This window comes from Bison bison, unplaced genomic scaffold (genome assembly GCF_000754665.1).
Source record: "Bison bison bison isolate TAMUID 2011002044 unplaced genomic scaffold, Bison_UMD1.0 scf7180017864349, whole genome shotgun sequence".
NCBI classification, from domain to species: Eukaryota; Metazoa; Chordata; class Mammalia; order Artiodactyla; family Bovidae; genus Bison; species Bison bison.
The window spans coordinates 4,642,071-4,655,025 of record NW_011494921.1 but is presented as its reverse complement, the minus strand read 5'-3'; the positions used below and the strand labels follow the sequence as shown (position 1 = coordinate 4,655,025).

The 12,955-nt window shown below is 52.1% G+C and overlaps 1 protein-coding gene across 1 annotated transcript in view; it reads right to left on the bottom strand.

Annotated features, from left to right (window-relative positions):
* ALPK2 (alpha-kinase 2) overlaps window positions 1–12,955 on the bottom strand; it is a 136,305-nt gene that overhangs the window by 1,201 nt on the left and 122,149 nt on the right. Inside the window, exon 10 of the mRNA XM_010854830.1 lies at window positions 12,592–12,640. Coding sequence (XP_010853132.1) covers window positions 12,592–12,640 — 49 coding nt within the window. The remainder of the gene's footprint in view (window positions 1–12,591; window positions 12,641–12,955) is intronic.

Sequence of the window (12,955 nt, the reverse complement as noted above, 5' to 3'; positions counted from 1 at the left end):
ATCCTCCCCTCCAGGTCATCAGAGGGCACGGAGCTGAGGTCACCGAGCTGAGCGGCAGCTTCCCACGAGCTCTTTCACAGGCAACAGTGTACGCATGTCCGTGCTGCGCTCTCTGTCCGTCCCACCCTCTCCTCCCCTGCTGTGTCCACAAGTCCACGCTCCACATCTGAGTCTCTCTACTCCTGCCCTGCAGCTAGGTTCATCAGCGCCGTTTTTCCAGATTCCATACAGAGCCCTTTGCTTTTTAATCAAAGTGACCAGTGCTGGGCCATCCCCATAAAAATCTGAAAATCTCTTGGTGATCTGAATCATCCCTCCATCCCACCCGGAGGTTCTGAATGAAGCCATCTTGGAACTCGGGCTGGAAGAAATTGAATTTAGACCCTGGAGAAGGAAATGGCAAGCCGCTCCAGTATTCTTGCCTGCAGAATCCCATGGACAGAGAAGCCTGGCATGCTACTGTCCATTGGGTCACAAGAGTCGGACACAACTTAGTGACTAAACCACCAACCAACTTGTCACTGAAGGAGTGCAGGCCGGGCAGCCAGCCCAAGACAACAGAGCAAGTGGGTATGGCCCTCGGAGTCTCCCCGCCACAGACGGGCGCTCTCCTGCGATGCTGCGCCTTCTCCCTGGGAGGAGAAGAACCTGCGCCTTTGTGTCTGGCGGCTCCCAGAGGGACCATGCTAGCCTCCAGCCTGGGGTGGTCTTGGGGCTCTTCCTTTTAGCTGGGACATTTCATATTCAAATCAAAGACTATGCTCTCACAACTCGATCGTGGGGGGTGAGGGTCCTCCTGGATGGACAAGTCCCCAGGTCCCCACAGACCCCGAAGATCCAGCAAGAAAGTGGGCTGAAGGGCTGCTGAGAGGAGGACGAAAGGAGAAAATCCACACAAACCACCCAGGGCAGTGCATGACATGAGAGGATGCTATTCCATTGATGGCGGCCAGGCTGTGTTATAATTGTCAGTGTTCTAACTGGTGCAGCTGGTGGGGGCTTTGTGTGGAGGCGATGCTGGAGCTGAGATGGAAAGATCTGAGATTTGCTGAGGGAGGCAGGGGCGTGGGTGGCATAGCAGACCATCGACAATTTGCAGGGCCCAGCGCAAACTGAGAACACGGGTTCCCTGGGCAGTAATTAAGACTTTGAAGATGGCAACAGCGGAATGTGTGTTAAATGAAGCTCGGCGCCCCTCTGAGTGTGGGGACTTGCACAACTGCACAGGCTGCCTGCCTAGGGAACTGGTCCTGCTGGGTGTGAGTGAGTTCTGGCCGAGTTTGATTAATCGGGCCAAACACAGATCGGCAGAAGGAAGCCTGCAAGGGCTGGCTTCGTGCTGAGTCTGTAGCTAATACGATTCAAGAAGCTGGGCCTCCTTCATTTGCGGGCAGAAACCACAAAGGGCAACAAACGTGAAATGAATGGGCTGGGATGGTGCGTTCTTCCCCAGGACATCCAAGCTGGGTTTTAAGCTGTTCGGGGCATGAGAGGTTTCTTTTTATTTCTGAAACTGAAGCATCAGTGAGTCGTTCCATCCAGCCTGCCCCTTCTTCTTCCCTGTGGGGGGACCGGTTCTTCCCCGCCTCCCTGGGGGCCCACAGTCTATTTTCTTGTGACAAATGACTCAGTTTTTAAAAGCCAAGCTCCTCCATTGGAAGAAAAGTCAGCCCAAGACAGGTGCTGACTCTAGCCGGGTAGGAAAAAAAAATGCCACTGCCAACCATGTCATCCGGCCTGAGTTTCCACGGCGCCTGAACATCCATCCCCTGGAGGGACGCAAGGCCCCCTGGACCTGTGACTGTCAGATGGGATGCTTGTCTCATGCTGATAAACTGAGCTTCCCAAACTGGGATGATCAAAGCCAAGGGCAGCTTCCCTCGTTAAGCACGTTGGAAACAAGTCGCAGCCATCTGTCTAAGGCTGTCTCGAGGCTTGCTTGTAAACACTGACACCTACTCTCTGCAGAGAAGAATCACTAATTCATACCGTGACCTCCCAGAGAATTCGCTAGTCGCTTCAGCCCACCCTGGCAGCCACGTGTGTGATGCTGTGTAACGAGCAAGCCCTTACAGCTACATAGGGGTTCCCACCTCTGAAATGGGAGACGGCTGAGTCTGAACAAAGGAGCTGCACTTCTGGGCAGCCCGGCTCTGTCGGCCTTCTAGAGTAGCCCCTGGGAGCCCAGCTATCTTCCCAGGAATGTCTAACCTTCTTTAGAGTCCTCGGGGAAAGTTGGAGTAGGAAGCAGAGACGGAGGCTGATTTTATTTGCAGAAGGCCACGTGCAGGCAGGGCACGACTAGAGTGAAAACAGCTTTGCTCCACCAAAGAGCCCCTTACTCAGGCCCCAGATCCTTTCAAGCCCCAGCTTGAGTGCATGTCTGTGGAGCCTCCCTGGCCCTCTGACACCATGAGACGACATCTCTCCAAATTTTCCTTCTATCTCTGTGAGAACTACAACCAGTTCTCAGAATTCAGGGTACACCTTTCTGTGTACAGACTCTGATCTCTCCCAGGACACTAGTTTATGCTCAGAATACCTGTCCAGTGGAGGCTTTCCAATAAAGGTCCAGGGGACGGATGAATGGATGCTGGCCCCATCCTCAGAGCTAACTGACCTCAGCCCAGGGCATCTCCAGATCGCACTGCTAAACTTCCCATTCTCTCTCCACCTAATTTTGGACCCCCACCTGGGCCTCCCGGGTAATAGAGGATGTCCCACCCCTAGCCATCTCAGTTCATCTATTTTTGCTGCCTAGCATCTGCAGGATTAAAAGCCTGTCTCCTTTCACAATTTGGTCTCTATTTCAGCCAGGGACGCTGGGCTTCTATTTGACCTCTTATTCTCTCAGACGTAGTTTTTTATGAGAAAAATAAGCAAAATAAAAAAAATAAATAAGACTTAGTTGCTTAGGGGAAAAATAGGGCCACATTCTTTGTGTTTTTAGACTGCTGAACCCAGAGTTTTTCAAAGGACACGAGTTCAATCACTGCAAGGAGCTATACACCCAAGAGGTAGGAAGTACAGGCTCTTCTGCTTGGGGTCCACCTGGCAGGCCACGTGTGCCAAACGCCCCCCTCAGCACTGGGGGCCACACCTCTCTCATCACGACAGCTCCCCTGTCAGGTCCCCGGGGCAGACACTCACCACTGCTGTTCTTACTGGGTGGATGTAGTGGGGTAAACAGTATCCCCCAAGGTCATGTCCTTCCTAGAACCTCAGGATGGAGCTTTATTCAGAAACAGTGGCATCGCAGATGCCATTAAGATAAGGTCATTCTGGGGAAGAGAGGGACCTTGATCCAATATTCCTGGTGTCTACTGAGAAGATAGAGACACACTGGGAGAGCAGCAAGGGGACAAGGCAGGCAGAGGTGGGGGCCGCACGTCTACAAGCCAAGGGATGCCAAGGACAGCAAGACTCTGGACCAAGGAGAGAGGAGGGGACACTCTCCCTCAGGGCTCTGGAGAAACCAGTGCGGCCGATGCCCCGATTCTCAGCTTTCAGCCTTCAGAGCCAGGAAAGGACGCATTTCTATTGTTTTAAGCTCCCTGGTGTGTGGTTGACTCGTTACAGAAGCCAAGGAACCTAACACAAAGGAAACAATAACCACCTGCATTTGAGAACTCTCTCACACATTTCTACTTTTAGACACCTTAGTCCTATTGCATTTTATTAACTGAATCTTTTTTATCCTTATCCTCAAATCAGTATAATTTTCTAGTCCGTCACTTTAACTCATCCATCTTCTCTCATGATCTCCAGGCATGGAACAATTAATTTATTCTGCTGAACACCATCCGATAGAGTCTTTTCTTAAATATCTTGCCGCTTGGACGGAAGTGGGGCATAAAGATCACTCGAGGGCCGTGTTCACGTGCTGGTTTGGATTCAGTAGGCCTGGGGTGGGGTCCGAAATCCCGTGTATCTATTAATGCAGCTCTGAGCTCCCACTGATGCCATTGGTTCCTGTGGAGGAGCAGGAGATCAACTAAGGCGCGGATGGTCTCATGTCGTCCTCAACTTCAGAAACGTCTTTAAATCGGAACCGACCTCTTTCACTCCTGACATTTCATTCCTGACATTTCCTCATAAACATTACTGTCATGACCCACTTCCAGAGGAGCTAGGAAGCTGTTTATTTCTGTGTCCTGCCTGTACCCCACACAGCCTTATCCCGCGCTTCACCATTTAGTAATGTGTTGGCCGTGGGTCTGTCATGAAGGGCTCTTACCATGTTGAGCTGTGTTCCCTGGACACCCACTTTGGCAAGAGTTTCTTTTTAATCATGAAGGATACCGAATTTTATCAAATGCTTTTTCTGCATCTATGACCGTGTGTCTTTTGTCTGACACTGACTCGTTTGCATATGTTGAGCCATGCTTGTGACCCTGGAGTGACCCCAACTTGATCATGGTGCCTGATCCTCCTGACAGCTTGTGGGATTTGCTCAGCTAGCATTTTGTTGAGTGTTACACAGATTAGTTCAACACTTCCTATGCGTGGGAATCATGCTAGGCTGACTTCCTGCTTAAAAACAATTCCTCTTTCCTCTCATGTTGATTATGGATGGTGCAGCCTTCCAGGCTCATACCAAGTTGACAGCAGAGCCGGCTTCTCCTCCAACTTAGCAGGACTTCCCTGTGCAATTGTCTGCCTCCAGACGCCTGGAGACAGGAGAGGGGTGGAGCCAAGCTGCAGAAACCGCCACCCCTGGCTGCAGGAAAGAAATCAAGGTTCTTGTCGGGCTTAATAAAGGACTCGTCTAAAGACGATTTGGCGAGACAAGAAAAACCTACAGAGAATTCCCACAGGTTGGTAACCCCTTTAGAAGCCAGCCAGAGCTATTTATAACAGAGGCTTTAGTTTGAGAGCCTTTCTGAAGAAGGGTTTAATTTTTAAGGAACAGCTAGGAGGACATGATGGAGAAGGAAACGGCACCCCGCTCCAGTGTTCTTGCTTGGAGAATCCCGTGGACAGAGGAGCCTGGCGGGCTGCTGTCTATGGGGTCGCACAGAGTCGGACATGACTGAAGCGACTTAGCAGCAGCAGGAGGACATGACACGCAGGCTGAGGATGTAGGGAGAGAACTGAAATAAACCCCAGTTGGAGGCAGGGTAGCGTCTGTATGTGAAATGAAACCAGGGCTGGGTGTACAAACAGGCAGAACAGACTGTCGCCCGCGGGTTAAAGGAGGGACACCAGGGGGCGCCCACGGGAACCACCTAGCGATGCCCGCTGCTCCATCGTTAGTCCTCCGTGTCTTCATGAGTGTTCCTGTGCTTCTTCACTGGGCAACAGCTGCATGGCAGACACTGCAGGGGTTAAACAGGATTAAATAAAGGGTCGCGGCTCTTTTCCAGAAAGCTGGCTATTTTGCATAGGAAACGGAAGTGTGAACAAATAAAAAAATATTATGCTGTGATACAGGGCTACGTAAGGCAGGGATATGATTTTCCCTCCATTGCCTGGTGAGTCCTAAGCCTGTCGCGGAGGACTAACAGCTCTGGCCTTATCTGGCGAGGGGATGGGTGAAAGTTCAGAGAATGTTCTGAGCAAAAGCAGCCATCCTACGGAGATTTGAGGCCAGAAGCCACTCGTAGAAGGTCATAAGCCACACTACCTTTTTCATCCTGTGAGTAGTCAGTGCTTCCCAAAGTATGTTCCTAGAGTCTCACAAGATGCTTTAAAAAAAATCTGTGGTGTAAATACTATGAAAAATGCCATATAATCGCTCCCCTTGCCTCCTTGGGCACTCGAACTACACATCAGCTCTTTAAAGACTCTGTGAAGGAAGTCTCACACTAAAGAAACTACCTTTATTTATCCAAGTTGGGGTTTCCCCAAATTATTTGACAATGGCAATCTGTGAAAAACGCTGCTGTAAAACTCCTGGTTTCTTTGAGGGTGCGGATGGGTGGCTCAGCTGGTAAAGAATCAGCCTGCAATGTGGGAGACTGGGGTTCGATCCCTGGGTCGAGAAGATCCCCTGGAGAAGGGAAAGGCTCCCCACTCCGGTTTTCTTGGGCTTCCCTGGTGGCTCAAACGGTAAAGAATCTACCTGCAATGCAGGAGACCTGGGTTCCATCCCTGGGTCTGGAAGATCCCCTGGAGGAGGGCATGGCAACCCACTCCAGTATTCTTGCCTGGAGAATCCCACGGACAGAGGAGCCTGGTGGGCTATAATCCATGGGGTCACAAAGAGTCGGACACAACTGAGCGACTAAGCACAGCGCACACCCACGTGTAACAGAGCCGAACCATTTCCCAGGCGTTGCATTCTGCACTGGGCTCCAAGCTGCCCTCTTTCCTCCAGACCTCAGCACCCACCCCCACAAACACCTCGTCCAGCCACCCAGTCCCCCGCCTGTCAGAGCCTCCGGGGGTCATTCCTGCTTCTCGCGGGCCCGGGGCCTCCCATGGCCTCCGAGCTGTCCCTGAGCTCACGGCCACACAGACGGGAAGGCCCCGCGCCCCTGGGAACACAGGCCGGCTGCTTTCCTAGGGGCTGCCCCGCGTGCCTGCTGCCCTTCTGGCGCCTCCGCAGCCTCCCTCGGGCCGCTGCTGGAGCAAGAGCCATGCTGCCTCCATGGAAACCAGCCCGGGCACTGTCTTCCCTGACACCCAACCCCGGCTAGGGGGAAAGCCGAACGCACAGAGGGGAAAGGGGGCTACAGCCACCCCCCATCTGGTTCTCTGCTGCTGGTGGGGCCGGCAAGCAGCCGCGCTCACGAGGTGCCTGTGCGGAAGGGCTTCGTGGGGCAGGCCCTGGAGCCCTCCAGGGTGGGGATCCTCTCCTCTCCGCGTCCTCTGCTCGGCCCGCGTTCTGCAACTCGCCCCCCCACCTCCAGGCGCCTTCCCTGCGGCCTTCAGACCCACTCACACCCCACGCCTCTTTCCAAAGGCAGCTCCCTCCTCCACCCCCGAAACTGGAGCCGCATCACTGCTGTTTGCTTAGACCTTTCAGGAGACACCGGGAGTTCCTTCCAGACAGTCCTGGTCTTCACCCAGCCCTATTGGCCCAGGCACTGTGACCCCAGCTCTCTTAGCCATCACCTCCTCCTTGTTCATCACAAGCATCCCCCACTGATCTGCGGGGGTGATCTCAAGTCCAATCTCTCCAGATCTTTCCGTGCAGACTTGTCTTTGCATCTGGAAATGACGAGGTGTGCTCCTCCGGTCTTCAGTTGGGGGAGCGGGCAGTGGGGTAACTAGCGAGCAGAGCCGGGGAGTGGGAGGAGCCCTCTGCTCCAATTCCAGTCACTCCGTGGTCCTTTACAAGGTTTTGGGGGGAGGCTGCTGGACTGCCAACGTTATTGCCTCTCTGTGGATGCTAGGTCCTCCTAGCTGACTTCTCAGCCCAGGAGACTCTCAACACACACTAGGAACACTGCTCGTGCTGACACTGGCAAAAAAAAAATTGTGAAAATAGGTGTTCCTGTCGGGCCTCCAGGCCACCTTGATGGCAAGGACTGGCCGAATAGGTCAGACGCTGGCCACCTAGCTCTGCTACATAAGGGCTTGATCGGATTTGAGACGGGATTCAGGCTGCTTTCCAGAGAAGACCATGGTGGCAGGACCCGACAGCAGGTGTCTGGTATCCAGGGCGTGTGAAAGCGCCTTTATCAGGCCCCTTAGGCCTGGGAGGCTGGTCCTCTGAAGCCTGGCACTGGGGAGTCTGCTAGAATGCCGGGATCTACAGCAACGCGGCCTGCTGCGCAGAGCACCGAGAGGTCAGGGGAGTCTGACCTGAGCCCGTTGTTCCTCCCCTCCTGGCAGACTCACGCGTTGCATTAAAGAGTCTGCCCAGAGTCACCACACACACACATATATGCAGCACATGATGTGCACACACACACACACACACATGCAGCACATGGCCCCACACCCACGTGACCACACCCTCAAGCCTGTTCTAAGCGTTTCTCCAGTATCAGAGCCCACCTCCTTCCGCCCACAAGTTCGTTTCAGCCCTTCCTCCCCGGGCACCAGGGTGTCTCGGGATTCAGTCTGGGTTAAGCTCCCCCAGGTGGCACCACCCCCAGTGCAGGGCTCCCCAGGGGCTGCTCTTGGCTGGAGGGCAGAGGGCTTTTTCTGGAACCCAGCTGACTGAGTGTAGGAGTCTGTGCTGATTTTTCAGGCTCATGGGGCGTCACACTGACACCAGGAGGGCCTGGTTCCCTAAGGGAACTGCCCTCACGGTGCGTCCGCCGTGATTCGGGGGCCTTGTCCCCCCACAGCTGCCCCTCTGCAAGAACGAGCCGTTCATGATTCTGCCCAGCCCTGGCTCCCGGGTCAGGGACTCTCTCACACGCTACGATCCTGTGGGCCTGACACTGGCCGACAGCCTGGTGGCCACAGAGAGGGAGTTGTCTGTGCCTATTTATAGTGACCCTAGTTTAATTCAAGGCTCACTGCCTCCGAAGAAATCTGTCCAGGGTACTTTTCTTTGTCTTTCACCAACATGAAGCGGACTTTGGGGCAGAGATTACAGAGGACAAAAGCTTGGCTCTGACGCCCTCTGCTGGCTGGATGGCAATATTGCCTTCTCCCCAGAAACTGGGCGGACCAGGCCAGGTGTGCGTTTGCAGGACCCACTGAGACAGCTGCGGCTCTGTTCCCAACAGGTGTTGGTTTACACCGACTTTGATTTGATTAGGTTAAATTTCCGAGTCTTATATTACGGAATTAGGCATTTTTCCTTCTCGCCCTTCAGAGAACTCTAAATGGCTGGGCAATTTTCAAATCAGAAATATGTTCGACAGTGGGGTTAGTATCTTTGGTCTTCCTAGAAGATGGATTATTAGATGTTGAAGCAATCCGACTTGCCACACGTTGTGACATGAAGTTTTGGTACTCAACATTGCTGAAGGAGTGTGGGGATATGAAGTATTCCAGAATATGCCACGCTTCAGTGTTAAGGATCATACCACCAGGTAAAGTCGCATTGGAATAAGTCATGATGGTCCCCTATTTTCTTTTGTAATATTATAAGCGATCTTAAAATAGTCTCACACCTCCTGGCAGCCTGGTGTTCTTTTCAACGTGATTAAAAGAACACATGTAATGATGCCCACACGGAGCACTGCTTCTCAGGGTAGGGGCGCCTGTCCCCAGGCTTCAGTAGAGCAGGCCAACTGGCCGTCTCCTGCACGGATGCAGGAAGCCAGCCCTGGGGGCTTGCTAAGAATAAAGAGAAGATGCCTGGCCAGGTCTCCTGCTCTCTGGAGCCTCTGACACCCGCCAGGCTCCCCAGCCTTTCTCTCCCCCGTTCGAGATTGTGTCCCACACCTCCCCACACGTCTCCTGTCTGTTTACGCTGTCTTTGTGCTTGAAACCCTTCCCCAAATCTCTCGCATTGACTGCCCAGACTTCCTTCTGCAGCTCTGACTTTTCCTTGAGTTCCTTCAGCAGAATCTTGCCTCCTGGCCCTAGGGACCCCTTGCAGCCTGTGATCAGGCGGCCCCCTTTCCCTGCACCTCCTGCTCTGTCCTTGGGAAGAAAGAAGACGGGATGGACACAGCCCCCAGGGACCTCCAAAGAGACCTCCCAAACCCTACGCCTTGTACTCTGATCAGAGAAGATTCCTCTTTTGTTAGTTTTTTCAAGCTGAGCTAAGAAACATTTCTTTAGAGAGAAAAAAAAAAAAGTGACTGCAGAAGTTTAAATAAAAGGTTTTTAAAGACACAATGGACAAGATGATCTAATACCCCTAATAGCTAATATTTCTCAGACATTTCAGAATTCCCTTCTCTCCCACCCCCTTTTCAGGGAGGAGGCAATAAGTAACACTTAGGAGACAACGTTTTGCACTGGGTGCCAGCTTTTGGCTCTAATGGGTGCTGGGCAGCTGTCCCAGGCCAGATAAGTCACATTAGAGCTGAGAACAAAACCAAAGGGATTGGATTTCTTTTTTAAATTACGAGAAAAAAAAAATATGGTCCAGGTTCCTGGAAGTTGTTAACATGCTTTTTAAAAGACATCTTAAATCATCACTCTTATGCTTGTCTTAGTCTTTGAAACTTCTTGGGCAGGTTTCTGCTTTGTTTTCATGGAAAGTGGCTCCAAATAATGGTATGGAATTCGCCTACTCTTAAGTCAGGCTGGGGCATGAGCCGAGGAAGGAGGCCAGTGTTTATCAAGCACGTGCTGAGCCTCAGGGACTGGATGCAGATGAGCTGGGGGATTCTCAGGACCAGCCTGGGTCCCCATCTGTGCCTCAGTGGCTTTGAGAACGTCAGGGCTCAAGTCCACAGAGCCGGTGAGACAAGAACCCGGCACTCAAAGCAGGTCTGTGTGACGCCTGGATCTGCCATATCCTACAAAGGACATGATGCCTGTGAAGGAAAGCTCTAACTTGGGAAATTCTTCTGAGGTCCAGGAAAATCTCTTTGTAAATAAATAAATAAATAAATAGGGGCACCACACATTTTCTAAGCGGGGAAACTTGCTCAGGACAAATAACTAGACAGGATGCTAGGATGGCAGGCATGAAACGATACTGTCCTGGGAAAACCAGGATGCCCTGTTGCCCCTTCCATCATGTGGGCCAAATGTCTATGACACCAAGAAGCAAGGTTACCAACAGGAGAATCAGAAGTAGGTGGCAGGACCAAGAGCTGAACCCAAGTCTTTAAAAAAAAAAAAATCCCTGCCCTCACTATATCATACCCACCCCCCATGACATACGCTCTTGACAAGCCCACGGCCAGGACCCACATCCCTGACTCATAGACACAGCTCTGGTCAGCAGCGGGGGTGCAGCATGGAGATCGTTCTACCGCAAAACGCTATTATCCTGAGCAGGGACATGGTCAAGCTGCATCTTCGTTCTAAAGCCAGATTAAAAGCTTCTGCATGGTTGCTGAGAACTTCATGAAGCAGACTTGTTGATCTGGAGGTTAGAAGAGTGTTCCCCTTTCTACTTTTTGCAAATCCCTTCTTCTCTCCATCCTTCATATACTAATTGAAAATTGTATTTGTTAAAGGACTGCCGATGCCAGTGGTCTGAAATCACCAGAAAGCCCAAGTAAACACGTTGCTCCCAGCTGTAGGAGACTGAGCTATGCCAATCATGCTGTTCTATCGTGTGTGTTTCTGATGCTTTGAGATCTGCAGCTTTGCAGGCAGGGGCGGCTCCCCCTGCCAGGGTCAGCCAATTCCTAGAGACAACAACTGGCCTTCTAGAACGCCTCGCATAGGCCAGCTAACCAACCTGCAGCCCACTCCCACCATCCGCTCTACCAGGTCTCACACTCTGGGCCCCCTGCCCCAGTCACCACAGGGCAGGCAGCGGACAGCGCCACTCAGCCCCACACCCCAGAGCCTCCCGGAAACTTACAGACGACTCAATTCCAAGCTCTCGCCCAGGTTTTCCCCTCCCCTCCTTCTGCCTGACTGACCCTGGGGCCTCCCTGTGGTGCTCCCCGCCATGGTCTGGCAAGCCCCTTCCTCTTAGGAACTGAGTAACAAACTCTTTTCAGTGGCGACTATCTCCTGATCTGTCAGCTTCGTCATGCCCGAACCATAGAAGAGCCTCCATTGTAAAACACAAGCCACCCCTTCTAAAACTCACTTGCTCCCACCCCATTTCCCCCTTCTTACAAATAATCCTAGTCCACGGGGACATCAGCAGTGGGAGAAAGCCCAGCAGTTCCAACCCAGAGTTCTATTTTCACAAAGGAGCACAGAGAGACAGCTTTCTCCTTACTGGTGTCAAGAAAGCAGAGAAAAGAGACCGTTTTTTCAAGAGACTCCCCAGTAAAACATGATCTTAGGGCCACCTGGGCACTGCTCACCCCATAGTAAGCAAAGCGATACCCGAAGTTAGGAAATCAACACCACTGATAACAACCAGAATCATCAATCATAGTCCTTCCATAGTCATCTGCCCTTTAATCAACCATGGGAGTTTGGGCGCTGCCTAAAATACTAAGTATTTGGTGCAGAGTACAGGGAAAAATACGGGTTTCCCAGGAGGCGCTAGTGGTAAAGAACCCGCCTGCCAATACAGGAGACATAAGAGATGCGGGTTCCATCCCTGGGTCGGGAAGATCCCCTGGAGGAGGGCATGGCAACTCATTCCAGTATTCTTGCCTGGAGAATCCCGTGGACAGAGGAGCCTGGCAGGCTTTGGTCCATAGGGTTGCAAAGAGTTGGACATGACTGAAGCAACTTAGCACACACGCAGGGAAAATACATTAAAAATATACAAGTTGAATTCACTGCACTCAATTGCACAAATTTTTAAAATAAGCCAACAGTCAAAATATTAAGTGTGGAAAAATGGAATATTCCTAGTGAAAAAAATTCCCAATAATGCTGGCGTTCCCCTCCGCCCATGGCACTCCTGTGGATCATTAATTTTGAAATATATTCAGAGTTCTTATTTGTTTCAAAGTTAGGAAACCACATGAGTCTCCTTGGGAGAATGAAGTCCATAAATATTTTAGGTAAGTGAGAGAAGTGAACTGAATTTATCCCACGAGCATCTGTCGTGCACAGTTGGGACACAAAATCACTTCTGCCGGAAGGTGTTTGGAAACCCAGAGTTGAGTGACAGGCACTAGATTTTTTTTTTCTACTCACCCTTTAGCCTCTGTTGCTATGCCAACGTCAGTTAACTTCATGCCCACACCTACAGGAAGAGAGAGCAAAGACAGCACATGTTACCCGGGGCTCCTTGGAAGAGAGGGACCACGCATTCACGGGGAGGGGCCATCCCAGCCCCGTCTTGTCCCTTCCTGCAGAAAGGCTTCCCTTGTTTCCCTCAGCAGCAGCAGACAGCATCCCAGATATGCCTCCAGCCTACGGGGCCACAATAGGGAAGGCGGGCTTTGGGGGCAGCCAGCCGAAGCATGCGCCCAGGGACGCTGTCCTCTACCTCCCTGGCCCACCCCACTGCTGGAGCAGGGGCCCGGCACCGGCCCCGGAGATCTCTCCCCAGAGACAC